Source organism: Alexandromys fortis, unplaced genomic scaffold (assembly GCF_014885135.2).
Source record: "Alexandromys fortis isolate MF-2015 unplaced genomic scaffold, M_Fortis_MF-2015_v1.1 scaffold_74, whole genome shotgun sequence".
NCBI classification, from domain to species: Eukaryota; Metazoa; Chordata; class Mammalia; order Rodentia; family Cricetidae; genus Alexandromys; species Alexandromys fortis.
In genome coordinates this window covers 8,550,036-8,574,761 of record NW_026068008.1, presented here as the reverse complement: position 1 = coordinate 8,574,761, position 24,726 = coordinate 8,550,036, and the positions used below count along the sequence as shown (strand labels likewise).

At 40.2% G+C, this 24,726-nt stretch overlaps 3 protein-coding genes across 5 annotated transcripts in view; 1 reads left to right on the top strand and 2 right to left on the bottom strand.

Moving 5' to 3' along the window:
- The first annotated feature begins 255 nt into the window (after positions 1-255).
- On the top strand, positions 256-4,654 carry Rbis (ribosomal biogenesis factor). 3 transcript variants are annotated; one of them, XM_050161780.1, is made up of 4 exons: positions 256-395; positions 1,809-1,925; positions 4,190-4,306; positions 4,545-4,654. In XM_050161780.1, exons 2-4 carry the CDS (start codon positions 1,812-1,814, stop codon positions 4,605-4,607), a joined length of 294 nt encoding a protein of 97 aa, XP_050017737.1. In that variant the 5' UTR covers positions 256-395; positions 1,809-1,811; the 3' UTR covers positions 4,608-4,654. The 3 variants fall into 3 exon arrangements, with proteins under 3 accessions (XP_050017737.1, XP_050017735.1, XP_050017736.1); XM_050161778.1 differs by having other exon boundaries at positions 301-462; XM_050161779.1 differs by lacking the exon at positions 256-395 and adding an exon at positions 469-649.
- On the bottom strand, positions 4,643-20,065 carry E2f5 (E2F transcription factor 5). The gene is made up of 8 exons (XM_050161769.1): positions 19,692-20,065; positions 11,821-11,930; positions 10,783-10,944; positions 9,251-9,294; positions 8,241-8,305; positions 7,110-7,377; positions 5,659-5,703; positions 4,643-5,332 (listed from the first exon to the last, which is right to left on the bottom strand). Exons 1-8 carry the CDS (start codon positions 19,890-19,892, stop codon positions 5,223-5,225), a joined length of 1,005 nt encoding a protein of 334 aa, XP_050017726.1. The 5' UTR covers positions 19,893-20,065; the 3' UTR covers positions 4,643-5,222.
- Positions 20,066-21,830: 1,765 nt separating this feature from the next.
- Lrrcc1 (leucine rich repeat and coiled-coil centrosomal protein 1) overlaps positions 21,831-24,726 on the bottom strand; it is a 45,948-nt gene continuing 43,052 nt past the window's right edge. Inside the window, exon 19 of the mRNA XM_050161764.1 lies at positions 21,831-22,073. Coding sequence (XP_050017721.1) covers positions 22,050-22,073 — 24 coding nt within the window. The 3' untranslated portion in view covers positions 21,831-22,049. The remainder of the gene's footprint in view (positions 22,074-24,726) is intronic.

Here is a 24,726-nt window from a genome sequence, read left to right as displayed (position 1 = left end):
GTGAAAAGGATGTGAACTTTTTCTTCAGTGTCGCAGCGCCACTTGCCGGACATCCCCGAGCCCGCAGCCGGCTGGTGACCTCGAGTTTCTCAGGCGCGACTGCCCGACTTCGGCTTTGTCGGTCTCGCCCCGGCTCGCCTCCCGGTCAAATGCCGGGGAGACTAGCGATGGGAAAAAGGTCGCCCCTCCCCCACGGCTCCGGGCTCCCTTCCAGGGCGGCCCCTCAAGGTGGGCGGGGCCTCGGGGAAGGGGCGGGGCTATCGCTGAGGGCCGAGCGTGAAGGGCTGGGCTAAGAGGAACGAGGATCGTACGTGCTGGGCGCGACCCCGCTCGTCGTGGCCCTTGCGGTGGGCGGGGCCACGGCTTCTTCAGGGAACTTCCTGCGTCCTGAGTTTGTGAGTGGCGTCGCTGGGAGCCTGAGCGGCCGCGTGGGATTTGGGGGTTTGGTGAGACGCCTACGAGGTTTGTCCGCGGCTGGGGCGAAAGCTTTGGGCCCGGCTGCAGCGGCGCCGACGGCTCTGTTCCGCCTCCTCCGCAGATGCCTGTTCCTCCGGGCTGTGGACCGAAATCGTGCGGCCACCCCGTGGCAGGCTGCCTGTGATTTGACTGTCTTCGCCACACAGCTTTCCCAGTCCCTGCCTTCAGTTAGGTTGTTGCTGTGCTCGAACTGTTCTTCTTCTAGCATAGGAAACGTATCTAGTCATTCGAGTGTGTTACACCTTTACACCTGTGTATGCTTTATGCTGCTTTCTGTTATATTTAATTATCGATTATTACTTCAGACGTACTACTCATTAGTAAATCAGTTTAGCTTTTTGTCTACTGTTTACTCCTGTAATAATATATTTTCTACTGTCTAGTGTGTCTGTATGTATGTATGTACGTAAGTATTGATTTTTCGAGACAGGGTTTCTTTGTGTAGCCCTGGCTGCAGGCTGGCCTGGAACTTAAAGAGATCCGCCTGCTCCTTCCTCCCGAGAGCTGGGATTAAAGGTGTGCACTAGCACGAACCTCTGTGTGTGTGTGTGTGTGTGTTTGCGAACAAACAAGACAAACCCTTAAACTTTGGCAAACTCTTTGCACCATTTTTTTAATCTGTAAAATCAGAATAATAGTTCTTACCAAAGGGTTGTGGTGAAGAATGACTGAGTTAAATCACATAGAACGTAAGTCCGGTGACTATATATAGTAAAAGCTCAATAAATGTTAAATATTAGTATTTTAAAAATTCTTTACATAAATTCTTAAACAGATTTGGCAGAAACTTCTCAGGTAGAAGTTATGGCTTAAATCCGCATTTAGCCTAAGCAAAGAAAACAAGGCTTCAGTGTAAAAAAAAATTTGGATATAAATTATCAGGGAAATTGTTGGAAGGCAGATGAGGGAGGTAGGAAGTACAAGATTGAGGAATGTTTTTGATGGGGTACGAGAGAGAAGAAAGTAAAAGGGAGAAGAAAATAGTATTCAGTATCTAATATACTACTATACCAGGATAATATATTGGCATGTGAACTCGTAGAATTGTTGCCAGTTACTACTATAAGATGCTGCAAAGAAGAAGTTTTGCTTGTGTGTGTTGACAGTACCAGATTCAGTTAGTAAATACTAACTGGTGTTCTCAGGCCTGGTGCTGGGGACACAGAAAGATTGAGATATATGTGCCTTATTTGTTCACAAAATGTCTAGAGTGCACGACATGGGATTTATGTAGCAATTTTTAAAATAATCAGAACTAAGATGATCTTAAAAATTTATGCTATTTGTGCCTCAAAATATAAGCAGTTTGACTGAATCCTTTTCTTTTCTAGACAATGGCCAAGAACAAATTAAAAGGGCAGAAGTCCAGGAATGTATTTCATATAGCCAGCCAAAAAACCTTCAAGGCTAAAAACAAGGCAAAACCAGTTACTACTAATCTTAAGAAGGTGAGTATTTAAGTAGTCTGTCTGACTTTATTGTTTATAAAGTGGACTTGGAAATTAGTGAATAGGATCTTGTTACTTAAACCAGAAATTCTTAGCTTTTCTTACTAGGTAAGATTATTTTTCAAATATTAAGATAACCTTCCTTTTAAAATAAAAATTTAAGGGGGGATGTTGAAAACCAACAACAAAACATTAACAAAAGTCACTGTTAAAACAGTATGGAGGGCAGTTCTTACTAGTTCACTCTGAAGTGGATTTGAGATTCCACTAGCAGAGATTTACAGTATCCAGCAGCAGCTTCGTAACTAGTATCTTAGCCTATCAAATGGAACCAGGCTTGGTGCTGACTGTGTTTACCTAGTACTCAGGAGGCAGAGGCAGGTGAATCTCTGAGTTTGAGGCCAATGAGCAAGTTCTAGGACAGCCAAGGTTACACAGAGAAAACAATGTCTTGAAACTCCCTTCTCCCATCAAAACCTATAAAATGAAAAATACAAAAAGTTCTAGAGAGATGGATTAGCAATTAAGACCATTTACTGCTTTTGCAGAGGACCACGTTGAGTTCCAAGTATCCCATGGGGGCTCACAATTTACTAACTCCAGTTCTAGGGGATCTGAAAACCTTTGTTGATCTCTGTCCCTCCCTGTATGCACGTGGTGCTCATAAACTTATGCAGATGCACACACATACACATTAAAAAATTGGTAAATCTTTATACTTCAAAGTAACTGAGAAATTGTTCTCACGATTAAGTAGATTGTGTACTTCGAGTGTTTCCTAACTTAAATAGTAAGTGATCAGTCTCTCTAGGATGTAATAGTTGTTATAAATGTCCATTAAAAACTGGCTTTTATCTCTCAAGGACTGGAATACATTTTCTAAAGGATATTTGTGATTTTCTAATTATAAAGGAAGTAAAGTTGGGTAAGATAGGAGTTTGGAGCGAGTTTTCCACAGGTTTTTCTTTGTAGTTGCAAAGACTTGCATGAAAAAGAGCTGATACTAAAGTGGGAAACCTGACAGCAGCATGTTCATAGTCTATTTGAGGAATATTATTTTATTGAACCTTAAGACACTAGAACTTTTACATAAGCTGATAGGATCAGAGAAAGTAGGTAGGCTACTTGGAGTTAGTATCAAATAATTTCTTCAGAAAGTGGCTTTATTAAATTTTATTTAAATGAGATTGAAATTTCTGACAGTGAATTTAATGAAGCCAGTCAGCCAGTTATGACTTCAGTCAGCTTAAGATCTGGACTCAGATTGGGTCAATTGTGTTTAGCCAGGTTACCGAGCAAAGTTTGTCAAAGTATGAGAGAAAGAAAAGCATATAGGGATTGATAGTATGAAATCCATGCTGATAAAGGGATAAGGTGGACTGTGAGGATTGAAGTGTTTTGAGTGAACTTTATTGTGACTTGAAAAAGTGGTAAGAAGGTGTCTTGTAGAAGCAGAGGGTCCACTGTTAGATCCCACAGAGTAGGGCCTTGAGAGGAAGAGGCCATTAGACTAGATACACTGAACTCACTAAACAGTGATTCCATATATAGAGTGGTCAGAGTCTGTGAACTCTGATAAAGCAGCAGATAATTGTGGTATTTCTGGGTGACAATAGGGAATATTGGTGTTCTCACGAAGAATGTGGTACAAAGAAGCCAGAGGCTTTGAAGGAGAGATCCTGGTAGCAGCTTTGAATACACCATTTCTTCTCTATGCTCAGACTTGAGGGCTAGTGCACATAGGAAATAAGTGTCCAGAAAAGGGCTCAAGAGTTGTTTATTCAAAAGGACTGAAAGTATCTGATCCAGGTTTCTTGCTTTATTAATGATAGTTAAATGCCATAGCCAGGACTGGTCACATAAAAATCTAGAAGTCTGTGTGCATCATCTGGTACTTGTATGTGGGCCTGCAGACTCTGGAAGAGGAGTCAGATCCTCTCGGAATGGGCTAGAGGCACTTGTGAACCATATGATGCGGCTGCTGAAACCAGCTCTAGAGCACAGATTTTGATCTGTCTTAAGCATGAGGAAAATCCATATAATTGATGTTTTTAAAAATCCAAACTTTCTGACTAAATTTCCTAAAAAGCCAACAGTAGTTTTTGTGTGGATTATCAGTTTGGTAGAGTTTATAGACTTTTTAAAAACTTTTTTTTGTGTGTCTGTGCCACATGCATGACGGGTAGGCGTGGGAGAGAGTGTTTGAGACATTTACACAGCCCAGTACTTCAATAGTTATGAGAGTGTAAATTTTTTTTTAACAGATAAACATTATGAATGATGAAAAAGTCAACAGAATGAACAGAGCTTTTATAAACATACAGAAAGAACTTGCAAGCTTTTCAAAAAGCCTTTCTCTGAAATCTGTGCAGAAGGAGCTGGTAAGTAGAAATTCACTTAAGTGAAGGCTAACACACTTGAAGTATAAGCATTTTTTTACCTGGCATTTTGGTGTATATAGCATTTTAGGTCATACATGAAGTCTGAATATACAATTTACTTTATTTCCAAAGGTAAACTAGAAGAATTAAACTAGGTAGCAGCTTGTATTCAAGTTGGTTTAGTTTGCTTTTGTTTAAACTTTAGCTTGTTTTAACTTTTTCCCCTTTGATTCCTCAGAAGCACCATGAAAATGAACCAGCTAATGTTGATGAAGCAACCAGACTAATGGCTCAATTGTAACACAGTGACACTCCCCCAAAGATCAATAAATTGAATGCTTTATACAACTTTATTTGTTTTAATCTTGTTAATGTACAGGCATTGGCACATTTTAAAAACAAACTACATAAACAGATCTTTCCTATACTCTAGGAAAGTAGAATGTCAGAAGTCAGCAAACTGATAGGCTTAAAGTGCTAAAACAGAAGGCACTTCACAAAATCTCTTCACTCAATAGTGACGCCCTTCACTTTATCTGTGGCAGTGAATGTCTGAAGGACACATAGATATAACTTTGTGGCAGTAAAAATATAGACAAATAAAATCTTCTGGGCAATGTTTTGGTGTGGTGACCTGAAGTCTGCTTTAACTTTTCTCTTAGGAGAAGTTACAACAGAATTCAGCTTTGAAAGAAATTGAATATAATCACTGGTGGGGCATGCTGGTCGACAGTTAATCATCCCCCCTGAAACAGGCAGAGCCCTTTCAAGTTTTGTGAAGTAAATGTTAGTGAAGAATATTTCAGACTCGATGAACTAAAATGGTGTTACATTCATAATTTTAAATACTTAGGTTATTAAGAATTCTACAATGTTACAGTTAGAGGTAGATAACAGTCCCAAGTTTCCATGGAATCTAATAATTTAGTATCTGAACATCAAACAAATCACAGACTCCTTCATTGTCATCTAAATTAAAGTTGTAGTCATCTGCTGGGGTAGGAGAAAGCCGTAAGAGAGGAAACACTGCAAAAAAAAGATTCATTGTTATAGTTGGTTTCTACATGGGTTATGATCTAGCATACTATACATAACAGATTTTTAATGATTATTTCATATGACACTATGGCCAATGTTAACTTGAAATTACTTCTTGTGACATACTATTCATTACTCCTGTGCCAGTATGTGAATAGTTTAATGAAAGTGGTTAAGTATTCCTTTTGGGTTCTTTTCCTAAAAATGTAAGTAAATATGAATTTTAAAAGATGCCTACTATAATCTTGAGTCACATGGCATTTACACTTTAGGATAGTGAGGTATATCCAGTAGTAAAATCTTCAGCTACCTACCATCAGAAGACATCAGTTCATCAATGATGTCTCCACCAATAGACCCTGTTGAAAACACAAATATGATAGAGGCAATTACATTTCAATAGTGGTAATCACATCACTAGTTTGATTGGCAGAAACAAATTAAAAGTACCACTACATTTTGGGAAGACAATTTCATGAGAAACCACTTTTCTTGGCATGCCTTTAAACTTGCAAACTGAAGACACAGAGGAAAAGACCCCATTCTTCTAAAACTGAGTCTGTAAAGAGTATATAATCTGACTCACTCAGCAACACTTCATTTCTCCTGTTCATTTTTATTTCTGTACCTTACACACCAAAACTTATTTGCTTTGCTTAAACAATATTTCTTCAGCTTATTACTTCTCTTTTCTATCCCCCTCATTGCACCCTATTCTAGTCCTAGGTTGTCTCAGCTGTGGAAACTGCAAACATCTCATCTTCAATCTCTGAAGTTTCCAAGTCACCAGACCCTCATAATCACCATTGCACAACTAATGTCTGCTTACCCTCATACAAAGCTGGTTTATTAGCTAGCATTTTCATCTGATATTTCAAACCTCTAATGTGTCCCCAAGTAACTCCTCTCACTATAACAAATGGTACACAGAAATTTTTTAAAAATGTTCTTTGGAAGCCAGGGTACCAACTGGGTTTAAGCTAAAGCATATACAATTTATTTACTTCATACATTCCAATTAATTTGGAATTAATTAGTACTTTCTTCAACACTATACTTTCTCTTGTGCAGCTCTTCAGCTAGAGTATATAAACTTAGAAGCAAGATGTATGTATGGAACACAAAGCTAAAACCAACCCATGTCCCATTAATGTCTAGTTTCACTGTTACTGATTGTGAAATTTAGGATTAGAAGCAATATCCCATTAGCAAACAATAAACTATATAACACAGCTTTTAATATCTGTAGTGACTTTTGTTAATTGTTCAGAAACAAAAGTTCTATATAGTTTAAACATTGTTACTGATTAGATATTCCTGTAACGTGCATTATACACATACATGCATACAAATATGTATCTCATATGACACCATGGCTAATATTAATAGATCAGTGATTCAGGTGGATAGCTTGAAATTGCCTGTGGCAGGAGTATGTACAAAATTGTTGATCATAACATACTGTTCAATTCCGCGCCAGTGTGAAGTTTTCAGTAAAAATGGTTTAAGTATTCCTTATGGGTTCTTTCCCTCAAAATGCATATACATATGCATACACACATACATATTATGTCTAACAATATAGAAAGACAGGGTCTGCTTCAGAATCTTCCTTATAATAACTATCCTAGTGCTGGGTTTATAGACTACAGAGGACACTAAAACATCGAATAAGCTTATTTTGCCTCAGATAAACGCTCTTATCTGTTTCATATAGTATTCATATTTTCACCTGAAATTTTTAGATCAAAGACTTTCTACCAACCTGAAGATATTTCTGTAGCTGGTATCTGCTGGAAACTCTGGCTTCTTTCAGAAACTTGCTGCTCGGGCAGGTTCTGAGCAGCCATGGTGGATTTCTGTGGAGTCCCTGACGTTGAGGACTGGGAGGAAGACTGTGTGAGGTCATCAGGTGGGGGGACAGGAAAAACCACCGGCTTAGATGAACTTGACTCTTTGTTTATAAGTAGCACATGGATAGGTCCTGAGTGACTCTTTAAATTTATCTGGTATTTCTTTTGTCCATTCTGACCCTTTAAAGTCATTGGGCATAAACAAATGAGTTTAATCATTGCTAGTTAACATAAAACATTAAAACAAACACAGGCAAAGTCATTAAGATCTAACAACTAAACTCACATGACAAAGTCACTAGGTTGCAACACTGGAGACTAAAAGACCAAAGTAGAATGTAATATTAAGGTCTCTAAGCCACTTGCCCCTAAAAGGTAAGCTTTGGTATCATCAAACAGGTAGTTGTTGAATTCTAAACAATCAATTTGTCCCGTTTTTCCTTCCTTCCCTGCCCTACTTTTTCCTTTTGCTTTCTTTTCACTTCTTTCCCATCCCTCCCTCTCATCTTTACTTGACAGATTCACTGTGTAGTCCAGGTTGGTTTTAAAACTCAAGTTTCTACACCACCATCCATTTCACTGTCTGTAATATTACTTAGTTGTGCTCAGTAATGTACAAAGTGTCCACATGCATGAATTCCAATCTTCTGGAGTAAGCTACCATGACTGTGGTTATCTAAACATCCTGTTTAAATATGCAACTTTCAGAAACCAAAACTTTTCCACCCTTAATCAAAAGACAACTGAACCTGACTTCCTACATAGATACAAAATTCTTCCTTTTCCAAAAGGCAATTTGTTTCTTAAAGGTTTAAAACACAATAATGCAAATTCCTAAATACTGTGAGAATAGGGGAGAAGTATAGATTCATTTAGCTACTTTTACTAAAGTTAAAGGCACCCAAATTTAGGTGTCAGTGCTTTCAGATACCAATAATTCGTGTCCATACACTATTTGTTCTTATTTAGCTCAAGAAAATACATTTGCCTCTCTTGAGATAACAGAATTATTTTTTCACTTGTATCAAAGCTATGCTACATACCATTTCTGGAATAGGTACTTCGAGCTGTGTACCAGAAGGAGCCTGAATGGCCAACAGTGTATCACCTGGCAAAATAAAATAAAATGATAAATACTTAACTGTAGGAATGCAATGCCATAGTTCAAAGGACGTGGTGAGAATGAGAGAAAAGTCAAAAAAGTGTGGATTCACTACCAGGCTACCAGGTGTGCTGGTGTATGCATGTTTTTAATCCCAGCATTTGAGAGGTGAAGGCAGATGAATTAAGAATTCCAGGCTAACCTTTATTACACAGTGAGCTCTAGGCCAGTTTTAGGCCCACTTGAAAACCTATCAGAAATTAAATAAAAAAGCAGCTAGAGGTGTAGCTCAGCTGGCAGAGTGCCTGCCCACTACAATGCCCCGGGGTCTTTCCCCAACACTGCAAAAATCGGCAGTGATGGCACAATGCCTATAACTCAGAACCAAAGAAGAAGAGGCAGGAGGGATCAGAAGGTCATACTTAACTATATAGTAAGGTAGAGGCATCACTATGAAACAGATTCACCTAACTTTCCTCAAGAGTTCCCTGGGTTCCACCTGTGACTAGTACCTGCTATATACAGTTTCATGAAACAATGCTTATGTTTCAAGTTCCTATGCTCCTGGGACCTTGAAAAGTCCGCTAAATCCTGCTCATTTAAGTTCCTCATCCCCTGGCTCCTGTGCCCTCCCACACATAAAGTAAAAGCTGTGAAAATGGTTGGTTACTGCCATGAAAACATCTGTAAGCAGCCTGTCAGCACACGACTACAGAGAAAGACAACTCCTGATAAATACAGGCTGAGTGTATGGGGGGATTGTGAGAAACTACAGTCAACAGGTTGTTCAAAGGAAGAATGCAGTGGCTCGTGCCTTTAATCCTAGCACTTGGGAGGCACAGACAGGTGGATGTCTAAATCAGAGGACAGCCAGGGCTAGACAAAGAAACCCTGTCTCGAGAAACCAAATAAACAAATGGAAGTATGTAAGAAAAGGCTAACAGTACTCACCATTAAAGCAATCGCAGATGTCTTCGTGAGTTACATAAGAAAACGTACTGTCATAAGAGTTAAGGAACAACATTTCTATCAAGGCCTATACACTTGTTAATAAACCTGAAGTCCAAATTGAAATCAAATGAATGAAGGCAATATAACATGGGGAGACAAAAAGTGCAAGTCCTTAGAAAGACAAAGACAATCAAAAGTCTGTAGGCAGAGTTTCTATATGTTGCTTTAATAAGTAGCCATTCTGGTTTGTGACATCTCAGGACTTTTGGGTTATGATGCAAAATGGTACATAAACTAGAGGTGTGAGTGCATGGGAATGGATGCGAAAGAGCATCATCACTGCTTCTTTTTTAAGTTGTATGGCCATAGAAAGAGAGGAGGCTCTGGCAAACAAAATATATTACACTCATAGCTCCTAAAGACAGAAGTGTCACAGATGGGAAACAGAGCAATGAGTTTAGAAGGTAGGCGAAAGCATTAGTCTAGAATCTTTGTTTGGGCCTTCACATGAAAAGTAAGGCAGGGAAGGAGAAACAGAAACACTTCAGAATTGGTTAGTTTGATTAATTTTGACCAACTCTTTCCTATAGGATCCCAGGTTGCCTTTTCCTGGTCCTGGGATGATGAAGTAGAAGGAATATTGCCTCCTGGGTGTATAGGCCAGATGTATGGTCTAAGACTACAACTTCACTCCTGGTTAAGCCCTTGCCATTTCTAAGAATTGGCTAAATGCAGGGCACCCTTTTCCCAGACAGATATATTTTCGACACATCAAAATCACCACTATTTAAGTTATACAGTATATGTACAGTCACAGTTTAGACGCTTGTAAATGACCAAAATCTTGTTAAGCAACAAATTCTAGATCACTTAAATGGTTTGCAAATCTTCGGTTTCCATGGGATACAGCTTGAAAATTCCCATTGTTCTCACGTGATTACAGAGCTCTAACTCCCACACAAAAGTAACAAGACAACATGATGAATATATTGTATACATTACTGAACTATTTTTATGAGGTGTGTGTGGGGGGGTTAACTGCAAAGGAAGACAAACACAAGAGATCTCCATAGACAGTGGTATGAAAGGAACATATACCCTGCGGCATTAATATCCCTTTAGGTAGTAGGAGAAACCAGTCTTGGGTTAGTATTAGGAAGAAGCATCAAGGACTGTAAACTTATGACACTCCTTAAAAAATTAGTTTTTCAAAACTGAAAGCTAGAACTGGACATAATTATTTAAAGTACCATATATACTTAGCAATAATATTCAGACCCCTGTACTAAGCAACAATACTGCATCCTGCCAGTCATATGCTGAGAGAACATGTATCTTTTCCCCTCAGTACAAGAATGTTAATACCATACAACTTAAAATGATAGTATTTTTAAACTACCAGTCTGTTATTAGAGAGCTATAAAATGTTATATTTGTAAAACTTAATTGCTTAAGAACCAGATAACTGATCTGAGTACTAAAGATGTACTACATTTTGTGCTATATGACGAATAACTTACTCAGAAGGATATCTGTTATTAATGGAGTCTTCCATCACATTTTTGATGCTTTGTTGTAGCCACAGTTTCTGCTGGTCGAGTTCTCTTTCCTTCAATTCTAGATCTTCAATTTCAGCTTTAAGAAATCTTAATCTATCTATAACTTCTTTAGTATTACAGCCAGCGCCTACACCCCTTAAAACCATAAGAATAAATACTCACAGGATCAGACACCCATTTAATAGCATTTAATTTTTATAGTAATAAAATTGACTTAAAGGTTAATCAAATGCGTTTACATTCTTCTGAAAACCACACATTAAAATCCTTACATAATTTAAACATCAAAGCTCTAAACGTACTTGCTTAGAAAATCTGAAAGGGGACTGTAGAGATGACTCACAGCAGTTAAAGGACCCGGGATTCAATTCCCAACACCCACATAGCAGCTAACAACTGTGTCACTCTAGTTTCAAGAAATCTGCATCCTCACACAGACATACATGCAGTCAAAATACCAAATGCACATAAGTAAATCTTAAAAACAAAAAACTTTCGAATAATACAAAAAGTTAATGACAAGAAATATGTTTTGGAAATTCTAAGTATATGCTACAATGCTTTTTTAACACCCGGAAGGCCAAGCTAGTGACTGAGGGGCCAAAATCACATCAAAGCTAAACAGTTAGTCTCCTGATGTACACTGAGGTGCTGGTGAAGATAACTAAACAGTCTCCTGATGTACATTGAGGTGCTAATGAAGATAACTATATCTGGTTTTGGGGCAGAATTTTAACAACAACAACAAAAAAGTCTAAGGCCAAAGAAAGTATTCTAAAAGCAGAATGTACCTGTCAGAAGCACATAGTGATGCCATAGGTAATACATGAAACAGTGGCGAGAACAAGGAAGCATCCAACACATAATGGACAGATAGGCAAGCCTAGAGAGTCTGTCCTGGGGACAGAAGTCTGATGTGATTAGCTGACTAAAACTGAACATTTGTGAAAAAGAAAGCTCTGATGTTCATTTTCTACCTAGTATTGGTTTTGGGTAGGGTTTGTGACTTACTTCCACTGGATACTATTTTTTGATTTTTTTTCAATTAGATCAATTCCTTCTAAGACGTTGGTGATATCATATATTCTTCGCTTTTGCCTTACAGCCAAAGTATCAGCAGCCTGTTTAGGACAAAAAGAACAAAGAAAGTACCATGTATATATAAAGCCAGAGAGAGAGGTGATTGTCCCAAATATCACCCACTCAGTCTCCTGAAAACATTAACTAGATATATTTGAAGCATTTCCCAGACTTTGCAAATACCAGAGAAATTATTCCATCTAAACAGTAGAAGATGTTAAAGAAAAAAATGCTGTCACAACATAAGCCATATCTCTAATACAACAACACAGTAGTAATTTTTGTCACCTCAAAGACTAAGCTGAGAAGGAATTGTTAAGTCTTTCACTTCCTATAAGAATCTCATCAAAAGACAGCCTTACTCTTTATGTATCTGAGCCTTTTGGCAATTAAGGAATAAAGGGAGTCAGCATTATATGTATGCACAAATTATAAATTTGTTTAATAATGATTTGCGTTTTAAAAGTTTTATTGCACTATTAAATCAACAAGAAATAAAAATCCTAAACATAGTGGTGTTTCTAGCGATTATTATTATTTTTTTTAAAAAAAGCATGGTGGTTTCTTTCCTACAAGGTTAGAGAAACACAAATACTATCATGATGAACCCGAATGGACATTATGAAGACCAAGGAATTCCTGTGATCAGCTCCCCACTAAGAAAGAACTTCAGAAATGAGGTTACCCAACAGCTCTGTTTTCAGAGTCAACAGCCTAAATCAGTAATGTAGGATCCCACTATACAATTCATGGTACTTATGAAATAGTAGTTAAATGGCCCTCCTGACAATTTCCAGCACATATTCTATATTAACAAATGTGATTTACAGCCTAAGACATGTTTACCAGCTCTTGCAGGTCATCACTACTTGACTCACTCATCTATCTTAATTAGGGTTTCTACTGTTGTGATAAGACACCATCATGAAAAGCAATGGGAGGAAATAAGGAAAGGGTGACTTATATGTCCCAACCACAGTCAACCATTTACATTCATTCATTCATACATACATACATACATACATACATACATACATACATACATACATAACCTATTCAGAGCTGACCACTTACCACTGGATATCCAATTGGATTGCTCTTCCCTAGGGAGAACCACCTCTCTTGCTCCCAACTTTCCTCACTTGCCTATAGTTTTGTGTGGGGCTGAGGCCTCATTGGCTTTTCCCTGTCCATTCTGGCATATTTGTTGGTGCCCTCCTTGTTCAGTTCATGTGTGAGCATTCCTGTAGGCGAGATTCTATGGGTGTGGTTTCTGGTAGCAGTAAAAGAGAGACAACAGACCTTCTGGGTCATTGTGAAGCTATCAGCTTTTAATTCCAGTGACATGGAAAGCCACTAGGCAGTTTTGAGCACAGGGAAAATTAGACTTCATACTTCAAAGTGTCTTCTCTGTTTGCTATCAGAAGAGTCTTAGTGAGAAGAAAACAGAAGAAAGGAAATCTATGTGAATGGCATGTCCTACCATGATGATAATGGACTGAACCTCTGAACTGTTTTTCTCTGTAAGAGCTGCCATGGGCCGAGCGGTAGTGACGCATGCCTTTAATAGCAGCACCCAGGAGGCAGAAGCAAGCAGATCTCTGTGAGTCTGAAGCCAGCCTGGTCTACAAAGTGAGCTCACAGCCCAGGCTGTTACACAGTCAAACTCTGTCTTGAAAAAACCCAAAACAAACAAACAGAAGAGTTGCCATGGGCTCTCTTCACATCACTAGAAACCCTAAGATATGGCTCTTTATGCTGTTCTATTTCCTTGATTTAATTATTACCGAATTTCACACACAGCTCATTATAATTAACATGTAAAATGCTTGATTTTAACCTGCAGTAATAGGGTAACAGGACTTTATAGATGCTATCTAATGTAAAGATCACAATAACTCATCAAAGCCCATAAAACTAAAGAATAATAGGGTAAAATTTTACATTAGTTCTCTATTCAAAAAATAAAATGGTGACAAAACATTTTATACAACTCAGAAGACATAAATCATTTGGGCATAAGAATTCAGTATATGCTCGACTTAACAGGCGACTTAAGTAAAACTTCACTATAGGTTCCATAAGGGGTTGATAAAGGCAGAAAAGCAGAAATTTAATTTCCACTTATTTGCTTACTGAAAATAAAAAAAAACTCATATATTCTTAAGTCTATATCTATGCAGATAATATCTCATAAAATGGTGTTTAAACATATATAGATCCTCCTGGAAATTGGAAGTAGACAAGATTGCCAGGCAAAAGTTGGGAGCATGGAGGCAATGAGGGTAGAGGGAAGGGGAGAGGAAAGAGAGAGGGTTGAAGGGGAGGGTTGGGGAGAGCGATGGCTGAGATGGAGGAAGTACGAATATGGGAGCAGGGAAGGAGATATCTTAGTGGACGGAGCCATTTTGGGGTTGGCAAGAGGCTTGGCTCTGGAGGGGTTCCCAGGAGTCCACGGGGATGATCCCAGCTAGGATGCTGGGCAGTAGAGGAAAGGGTGCCTGAACTGGTCTTGTCCCATAGTCAGACTGATGACTATCTTGAATCTCACCATAGAACCTTCATCTGGCGATGGATGGAGATAGAGACAGAGACCCACATAGGACCACTGGACTGAGCTCCCAAGGTCCAATTGAAGAGCAGAAGGAGGGAGAATATTAGCAATGAAGTCAGGACCACGAGGGGTTGGTTCACCCACTGAGATAGTGTGCTTGAGCTAATGGGGGAGCTTACCAACTCCAGCTGGACTGGGACTGAACGAGCATGTGATCAAACCGGACTCTCTGAATGTGGCTGACAATTGGGGAAGACCGAGGGACCAATGATAATGGCACTGGGATTTGTCTCTATTGCATGTACTGGCTTTTTGGGATCCTATTCTCTTTGGATGCATACGTTCCTAAGCCTGGATGGGGATGGGAGAGCTTGGATTTCCCACAAGGCAGGGTACCTTACCCTCACTTAGGACAGAAGGGAGTTGGGGGAAAGGGTGTGTGGGGGAGTGGGAGGGAAGTGGATGGAGGGGAGGAAATGGGAATTTTGATTGGTATTATTTATAAAGTAATAAAGAAATAAAAAAGAGAGAGAGAAATGGCGTTTAAAGCATCAAGCTGTAGGGACTGAAGAAATGGCCTCGCTGTTAAGAAGAGCACTTGTTGCTCTTTCAGAGGATCTGGGTTTGGTTCCTAGCACCACCCACATGGAGGCTCACAAGCATGTGGAACTCCAGTTCCAAGGAACCAACGCCTCTTTCTACTTCCACTGGCCCTGCAAGCAGGTGGTGCACATAGATACGCACGAGGCAAAACAACAGTACAAATAAATAAATCTAAAAAGGAAAAGAAAGAGCAATCTAAAAACTACAATGACAGCACTTGCCAAACCTGTACAGATCCCTAGGTGAAATCCCTAGCACAAAAAAGAGAGATGTTAAAAATGCTATGAACCTGGGAAGAAAGGGGAGTAGTTAAGGTCAGAGCAAAAACATTCTGTTTCCAATGGGCTTTGTTAAGTTGGGAGCATAGACCCCAGCCCCTTGCATCTATTCCAGCCTCCAGGCCTGAGCGTTTGTATTGGTCTGAACTCCATATCCCAGCAGGCCAGGTCCTGACCCCTCCCGGGGGTGGGGGGAGGTGTCAGGACCACTCCCAAGAATGCTTAAGTGAACCCCCAAAAGAGGAACATGTGGTCTTTTTTTTCTTCCTCCTGGTGGTCGCGTTCCTGGCCCCTCAGGGCTCCCTAGAGTGCAGAACTCCCATTAAACCTGGATATCTCTTTAATTTGGCTTGTTTTGATTTGGCTGGATTGGGAATTTGCTTCGGCAGAGAGCTTGCATTAGGAAAATATTCCTAACAGGCTTGTAGGGGCCGTAAATCAACAAGGAAATGAAATACCAATAAATACTTACACTAAGCAGAAGGGCCCCTCCTGCAGCACCATTTATTTACACAGTAAGTGTTTCAATTCGCATCAATGCTCTGCCCCAAAGAAACTGCATCTAAGAATACCCTGTGTCTGGCTACTCTGACTGCCACTGTACTAAAAATTTGGAATATTTTTCTGATGCTATTTTAATCAACTCTTTATAAGCTTTTAAAAAGAAAGTTCTTTTCTTTTCTTATGCAAGTCACCAAAGAATAATCAAGGAGAAAAAGGGTATTTGATAGTGTCTACATAACTAGGAAAACCATAGTGATCCTCTGAAGTCTATAAATTGAAATCTGCCTGCGTCCATTAATTGTATAGTTTGAAAATCCTTTTATATAATTATTATTTTGCCTGGCATACAAAGGTTTGGTTGGTACACTGCAACATGTCATTATATTTAATCTGTTCTTATTTGACACCCTGTCCCACTGCCCTCCCTCATCTCCCATGCCTTCCCCTCCTGCTTTGCTCTAACATGTTCTATTCTGTGTGAACTGTCCTACTGGTTCTGTGTATCCAAATTTGCTGTCACAGGGACACTGAGGAGATTTAATAGGGCACACCTTGATAACGTCATTTAACTCAGCCTTCTTTTTATGAAAGTTCCCTCAAATGTAGTTCCATATTAATGAATGGGATGGGGGACACTAAGAGTTTTGAAAAGTTTTGACTCTTCAGCCTATAAGCTCATTATCAATTGCAGAATTTTTGTTCTATACTGCCATATCTTCTGGCAAGCATTCTCCTGCTTTGTTTCTAAGAATTTGAGTACTCTTAAATACTCAAATAAAAATCATACAACAGGGTCTGGAGAGATGGATCAGCACTTAATGTAGAGGTACTGGCTGTTCTTCCAGAGGACCTATGTTTAGTTCCATGGAATGGCTCTCACCTCACCTGTAACTCCAATTTCAGGGAACCAGATGCCCTTTTCTGTCATCTGCAGGCTCCACATACAACATGTAGTACAGACATACATGCAGGCAAAACACTCATACACATAAAATAAAAATTAAGGAAAAGGATTATACAGCACTTGTCTGTTTACTCAGTATAAAGTCCTCAAGGATCACCTCCACTATACATGTCAGAATATCTTTCTAAAGCAGAAAGCCCCTCATTGGGCCTGCATATCCCAATTGATTATCCTCTGGAAGACATCTGAGTTACCCATCTTTTGACTATTAGAGTAACACTGACATGAACATAGATTCTACAAATACATCCTATTCCAGACCCCACTTACAATTCAGCACGCATAGCATATATCCAGGAGTGATGTTGTCCTGAGAAACTTCAAGCAAGCATCGAACTCCTGAAATGCTTCATGCATACCTCCCTGTGTCAACTACCTCAGAAACCTTGTTACCTACCAGACTTGTGGTTGAATTATGTCTTGTCTAGGGTGTATAGTTAGGTCATTTATTACGTATGTGTCTGGATCTGGGAGAGAACACACCAATACTTAGGTGTCATTCAGGTAATTGTAACTTAGGTAGTTATAGTATACAACATACACAACCCAGATTATGTTTACAAAGATCAAGATGGCACAAAGATGTTAAAAATAGAAACTCCATATGTGAAGTATAGTGAAAAGGAATTTTCAGAACACCTACCCACACTCTTGTTCACAGTTACTAAGCTACAGAAAAAGAAAACATCAGTTTAATCTATCTCTACGGAATCTGCCATCAGTGCCCTCCTGTGCAGACAGATGCCCATTGCCTACCGTAGGAGTAAAATCATGCATTTTTCTTTCCTGATTCACAGAGACACATGCAAACTTAAGTTTATTTTTAAGGACTACTAGAAAGGCAGTACAGCACAGAAATTAAGCCTAGCTGCTAACGCTCACTCTCATTTGGCAGGCCTAACCCAGAACTTCCCTAAGTTTGTGTATCAGGCTCACACTGGGGCAGCACCATTTACACAGTCCTCAGTATTTTACAGTCACTCAGATATTTGATGGGAAAGTTAGTATATTTTTATATTTGTGATTTTTCACAAAATTGGATTCTTTTATTAATTAAAAAATTAAATGCAAAGCCTGTATCAATAGCTTATACAGAAAAATGTTCTTTACTTAGAGTCAGAATTAAAAAATAATAAGAAAGTGTTTTAAATTTTTCAGATAGAAATTTAGTGTCAGTACAAGACCATCTTCAACACATATTGTTAGGATATCTTAATACTTCATGATGTACTATGAGAAACAGCCTCACTGTAAGTTGTCCTGTATATTTTTTATGTATTTATAAACATGAATTGTATGCATAAATAAAATGTTTTTCTACCTAGGAAACAGAATAAATCATTAACCCTTACATCATTACAGCAATCTGTGAACATTTCTTTAGGACAGATCCAAGATAACTGAAATAAGACTCTTGCATATCAAACTGCTATTTGATGCCTGAACCTGCTGTCATCCAGGTGAAGGAAGCCAGATATCCAAATCTGGAAGGGAAGATATCTTGTTCTGAGTTTTGAGCATGTTTCAGGATGAATCATCAAACCCCCATTTTACCCAAAAAGTTCCGGGATTTCCTGACTTTTAAAATATTGACAGTCACTGGCTACAGCTGAACTTAATTCTGAAGAGCAGATTTCAATGGGTGTTTGTAACATCAGGGGTTTCTCTGCTGCCCTCATTACTGCCAGTGAAATTGGAAACCATACCATTTTAATTCATTTCAACCTGAATACCGTAGATGCCCATTAAAGTACTTTTAAGGAGGGAAAAAGATTGAGGGAAGGGGGGAAAGGGGAGAGAAGGGGAAAAAAGGGGGCAAGGAGAGGGAAAAAGAGGGAGGGAGAGGGAGAGAGAATATGAATGAGAATACAAAGAATTTTCAAAAGTGACCAAAAAAAAAAAAGTCCCAGGAATAATATTTCCAAATAAGAATGGAAGCCTACTGGCATCTACCCCCACGAGAGGGGGCAATTTCAGAGCCAACAATCCAGTGCCGCCCACTGGACCACAAGAGGATGGACAGCAAACTTCTCCAGCTCGGACACTTTTTCCATTGCTTGGGCACAGAAGTGAGGATGGGAATGGCTTCAAGCCAGGAAGGTGGCATAGGACTTAGTCCCTGGGTGCTGCGAGTTTTCCCAATACAGCCAGGTAAAGGAGTCACAGAGGCGGTTCGCTGTGATTGGAGACTCCTTAGCAATTTTGTTTGTTTTTTAAAGTATTGGCTCTTTCTTAACCTCAGTATACTGGCTGGATTTTTATTCACATGATCACGGACTCCTTTTCCCCCCTCTGCGCTGTGGAATCCTTCCAAGTCCTGCCAGGAACGGTTAAATCACTGTATGACTGAACAGCTTTTGATGAACTTTTTTTTTTTTTTTTGAAAAAGCCTGAACCGTAGCAAAGAACGAAGCAAACATTCTTATAAAACCATATAAACTTTACTAAGCAATTCCACAGCTTAGTCTGTAAGTCACAAAACTCTTTGTGCGACAGCAAATCTTCACATCTAGAAACCCTAAGATTCCAAATTATGTCAACAAAGCCAATCTCACTTCCTAACTGTCGATGAAGAGTTTCCCCTTCTAAAAACTATTATTTTAGCGGCGAGGTGTGGAAGTTTTCTCGTTTTCCTTTCATTCGGAAGAACTAGCACGCAAGTTCTTCAAACAGAAATAAAGTCCTATAGAGCGGTCCATTAAGGCGTCGGTTTCCAACAGCAAACCCACCTTGAGTGAGTCCAGAGCAAAGCGCCCATTCCTGGGTGCCTGGGCCTTGGTCGCCACTCAGGGTGCTCTTTGTGGGCAGGGCCACGCGCCTACCCGCCGGAGGGGCCGCATCCTGCACCCCCCGCTTCCCGGTCGCCCCGACGCCGCGTCCCCGCCAAGCGCCCGCTCACCGCTTTGAGGTCCAGGACGCCGTCCTGCGCCTCCTGCAGCAAAGACACGAACTTGGTGGTGAGCAGCCCCAGGCTCTTCTCGTGCCGGCTGCTGAGCGCCGCGGGCGGCTGCGAAGACGGCGCCCCAGGCGGCGGCGGCGGCGGCTGGGCCTGGGCCCGCGGCGTGGGCTGGGCAGAGCTCGCGGGCTCCGCCGCCGCCATCGCCGCCGCCCGCCGGGAGCCGCTCTGCCGCCGAGCAGACGAGGAGCGCGGACTCCCTCCCGGCCCTCGGCGCCCTCGCGTCCACCAGCCGCTCCGAGAAGCGCGCGCGCACCACAGAGAGCTCGCGACTCGGGCGAGCGGTCGGCGCCTCGAGGGTGGGCCTGAGTTTAAATGGCAGGAAGTGACGCCGCTGGCGTTGCTTGGAAACGCACTCTCCGCGGAGGGGCGGGGAGGCGGGCGACCTGGGGGCGGCTCCCGTGTCTCAGCAGGTGCAAGTGTTGAGACTAGTTTCCGGACTCGCTGAACGTAGCGGACAAGGAGGACTACTGAGACCTCAAGAACAATGGCAATGGGTTATTGATCCTACTGCACGTATTGGTTTTGTGGGAGCCTAGGCAGTTTGGATGCTCACCTTACTAGACCTGGATGGAGGTGGGTGGTCCTTGGACTTCCCACAGGGCAGGGAACCCTGATTGCTCTTTGGGCTGACGAGGGAGGGGGACTTGATTGGGGGAGGAGGAGGGAAATGGGAGGCGGTGGCGGAGAAGTGACAGAAATCTTTAATAAAGAAATAAAAATTTTAAAAAAATAAAATACTAAAAAAAAGACTCGTTTCGCGGGAATAGAAGATCGCCTGTTGAAGGCTGGATTTCCAACTCTTGCCGTACCTGCCTTTAGAAAGCGTGCTTTACCAAATTATATATTTGTTTCCCAGTAATCATATTGTTTGGGCTACTCGCAGCAGCTTGTGCTTAGTGATATCTTAAACTACGAAGGGACAGTGAAATTACACAGGTATGAGATGAGGAAATCTGTTTCCACCCTTCATTTTACTTGCAAACTTGAGAATCAGTATAAACATCTTTGACAACTTAGTGTTCACATACACTGAATGTTGCTCACACTTAAATATTAGGTGACTAAAAAACATCATTTGGTAGAAAATAATGTTCCTACATGAAGGAATAATACCTAATTTAACAGTAGAGAGAAAAAAAGGCACTGAAATGAGAAGGAAAACTGACAACATCAACTAGTAAATCCTGAAAACCATTTTAAACAAAAGTATTGTTTTGCCTTCACAGATATTTTATTAGCCACTGTTTTAGTGCAAAGAACATAGCAAACAAAATTTGGGATAACGAATCTAAAATAAAATGAAAACAATCAGCTAATGCAACTACCTATAAAATTTTATATTAAGCAAATCAAAAATTTTTACAAATTAATAATATTGATTGTAATAAAACGTGTTTCTTGAGATTTTAATCAACGAACATTCTGCTATGTTTACTAGGTCAGAAACTGTTGTGAAATGAAATTATTACTATTTATAAAACTATTATGCCATACAACATCAGAAATTAGCCATCTAAACTATAGAACTTTATAGTCTCATAAGATCAAGGCACAGGGATTGCTGACTCTACTCGGGAGCCTCTTTCTAGTTTGTGCATGCAGGATCTTTTGCACTGTCTTTGTCTTTGAGAGGCTACTGAGCAGCTTTGCACTTCTGCTCCTACAAAGGCTCTAATGCCAGCATGAACACCCCAGCCCCAGGAAGACATCTCCAAACAGCTTAAGTGGGGAGGGGGTTGGGGGCTTAGCGTTTCAAAAGGTTAGTTTGTGAAAAGCAAGCATACGATTGAACTTTATCATAATTATCATGATGGGTAATTTTGTAAACACATTTTAATATACTACTTTAGATATTTTTGAAAAGGCAATATGACTACTGACTCTAAACTTTTGGTTAATAGTTTTTTGTGGTTTTCACAGTGGAATTTTCATTTATTTGAATTTGCTGGATTTCAAGTATTAGAGTATTAACAAATTAGCAAACATTTCAATTAGCCATAAAAACCTTTTGTGTTTTGTTGACTGATATTCTAAAATAAAAAATTACACTACTGTTTCACAAATTTCAGAGAAAAGACTGTCATAAATGTTTTTTATTCTTTTGTTGTAAAAACATTTGATAGATGTAAAATTTATACACAATCCAGTCTTTTCATGTGGATTGTAATATATAGAGCTGTGCAAATGTCATCTGCATAATCAAACACAGAAGAATAAATGTGGGTACTTAAGTTCAAGCCCTCAGGAGCACATCGGCAGATGAGGTGAGAACTTGACCTGGAGTCCTGCTTTCCAGTCTCAGTCCGCACGTGCACAGTCACCCTGCGAACAATCAACAGCACAGTGAAAAATAAGGATGTTTCTTTCCCACCAAACATTGCTGAGAATGAGACGGATGGTAAAATGTCGTTTTGTTACTGATGGATCTTTTTGAAATTTCTGCTCATTAAAAACCAGAATACAAATAATCTTAAGACACTACTGGTCACTATTGCACACTGAACACTTAACAGATATTAGGTGACTAAGAATACTCTTTTTCCACTCTGACTTCAATTTCCATGTCCTTTGGCTATAAAGAGACAGTTATTGAAAGGGGGCCAGTTACTACACACAAATGCCTGCCCTTTTAGAGAAACACCTCGGATCTCCTTGGCAGATTTTTGTTCACTTGCTAGCCCAGTGGAGCTAGCGTGTATTTCACTGACCTGTGCAGTAATATTTCCACGTCAGCAATCTTTCATCAAATTTGGGTTAGTCACATAGGTTTGTAGGACAGATATTATGGATGTGCTGTAATATTATTGAATAAGTTTTAATACATTTCAGAATAATTATGTAATTCAGGACTAGGTTGAGGGATGAATGGCAAGAATTTGATGATGAAAATAATAATTAGGCCAGAACGTACTGGATTTAAAGTATGTGATATTTGTGGAGAATCACACATGCCATTTTCATATATACAGGATAAATAAAAAATATGTACTCTTCTGTCACAGTAAATATTTAAGAAAATAAAAGTTTTTATTTGATGATGAGAGTAAACTATTTTTTTTTTTTTGCTTCCCGTCCAGGGGGGGTAGGACAGTGCTTTGGATTGAACTTGGGGCACTGTGAATGCTAAATAAGTACTCAAGCACTGAGTTATGTTCTCAGATGTAACTTAGTTTTAAATTATTAATTCTATTTAATGGTCATGAATAATTGCAACTTTCAACTGTTCTCCCTTTAGCTAATAGTCCATCAAAAATTTCTGTATGAACTGTATTACCTCTTTGTTTTAATTTTTCTGAAACTAGATTTGGCTATTTTTCCTTTCAAATGCTTATAACATACAAACATCTGTCTTCTGCATTTTCTTTTATTTTTATGTGCACTGGTGTGAGGGTGCCAGAGTCCCTGGAACTGGACTTACAGACAGTTGTGAACTGCCATGTGGGTGCTGGGGATTGAACCCAGGCCCTCAGGAAGAGCATTCAGTGCTATTAAGCTCGGAGCCATCTCTCCAGCCAGATAATTACTATTAAAAAAAAGGGTAGTTAAGGCCGGGTGGTGGTGGCATATGCCTTCCATCCCAGCACTCAGGAGGCAGAGGCAGGCAATCTCTGTGAATTTCGAGGCCAACGTGGTCTACAGTGAGTTTCAAGACAGGCTCCAAAATTGCGGAGAAACCATGTCTCAAAAAAACCAAAACCAAAACCAAACAAAACAAAAAGTAGTTAAGAGGTGTTTCAGGGATAGTTAGTCCTCTTATGACAAATGACATTGCTTATCGCACACATGGCACAGCACTATGACAGATAATGCACAGGCCTTTTGAAAGTTTGTATCCTGTAAGTACAAATAGCAAGTGCGGACTGTATGGAAACACGCAATTTGCACGCACACAGCACAATGATTTTTGTCTTGTACTTCTGTTTTGCCAAAGAGGATACATACTATGTAATTAAAAACATGTTGCCCGGCAGAGACGGAGCTGGGAGGCGCAGGCGCCGGCAGACGGAGCTGGGAGGCACAGGCGCCAGCAGACAGAGCTGGGAGGCGCAGGCGCCGGCAGACGGAGCTGGGAGGCACAGGCGACGGCAGACGGAGCTGGGAGGCGCAGGCAGGCAACTACGGCTGCCGCCGAGACTGGAGGGGACCAGCGCGGTGGCAGAGGTCGCAGGCGGCAGGGACCAGCGCGCAACACCGAGAGCAGATCGCCCCACTACAATTAAATCAAAGAGGTAGGCCTTTGGTTGGCGAGGGCCCTGGCAAACGGGGAGCCGGGACCGGTTCCAGAAAACCCTTCTTAGGGGTGAGAGGGTTCTTGGCCCCCAGCAGGAGCCAGGAAACAGAGCGAGGGCAATTAGTAAGAGAAGCCTCTGGCCAGCAGAGAAACCTGATCTGATTTTAAAAGACCAATTAGATAGCATTGAAAGGAGGAGATGGGCAGGCGCCAAGGCAGAACATCACCCATTAATCAGAAAAACAACATGAAAACACCAGATCCCAAAGATCTTACAACAGAAAGATTTGAACACCCTAACACAGAAGAAGTGGAAAAAATTGACTTTATGAAAGCAATAGAATCCCTTAAAAAATATGTAATAAACACCCTTATAGAAATGGATGAGAAGAATAACAAAAAGTTCGAAGAATTAAGTAAATATGTACATGAGACCCTGGGAAACCAAGAAAAAACGATCAAACAGGTAATGGAAACAGTGCAAGAATTGAAAACTGAAAGGGAAGCAAGGAAGAGAACACAAAGGGAAGAACAGCTGGATATGGAAAATCTAGGCCAACGAGCAGAGTCTACAGAAACAAGCATAATCAATAGACTACAAGAGATAGAAGAAAGAATCTCAGATGCTGAGGACACCATAGAGAAAATAAATGCACTGATCAAAGAAAACAGCAAAGCCAACAAATTCTCATCACAAAACATTCAAGAAATATGGGACACAATAAAAAGACCAAACCTAAGAAT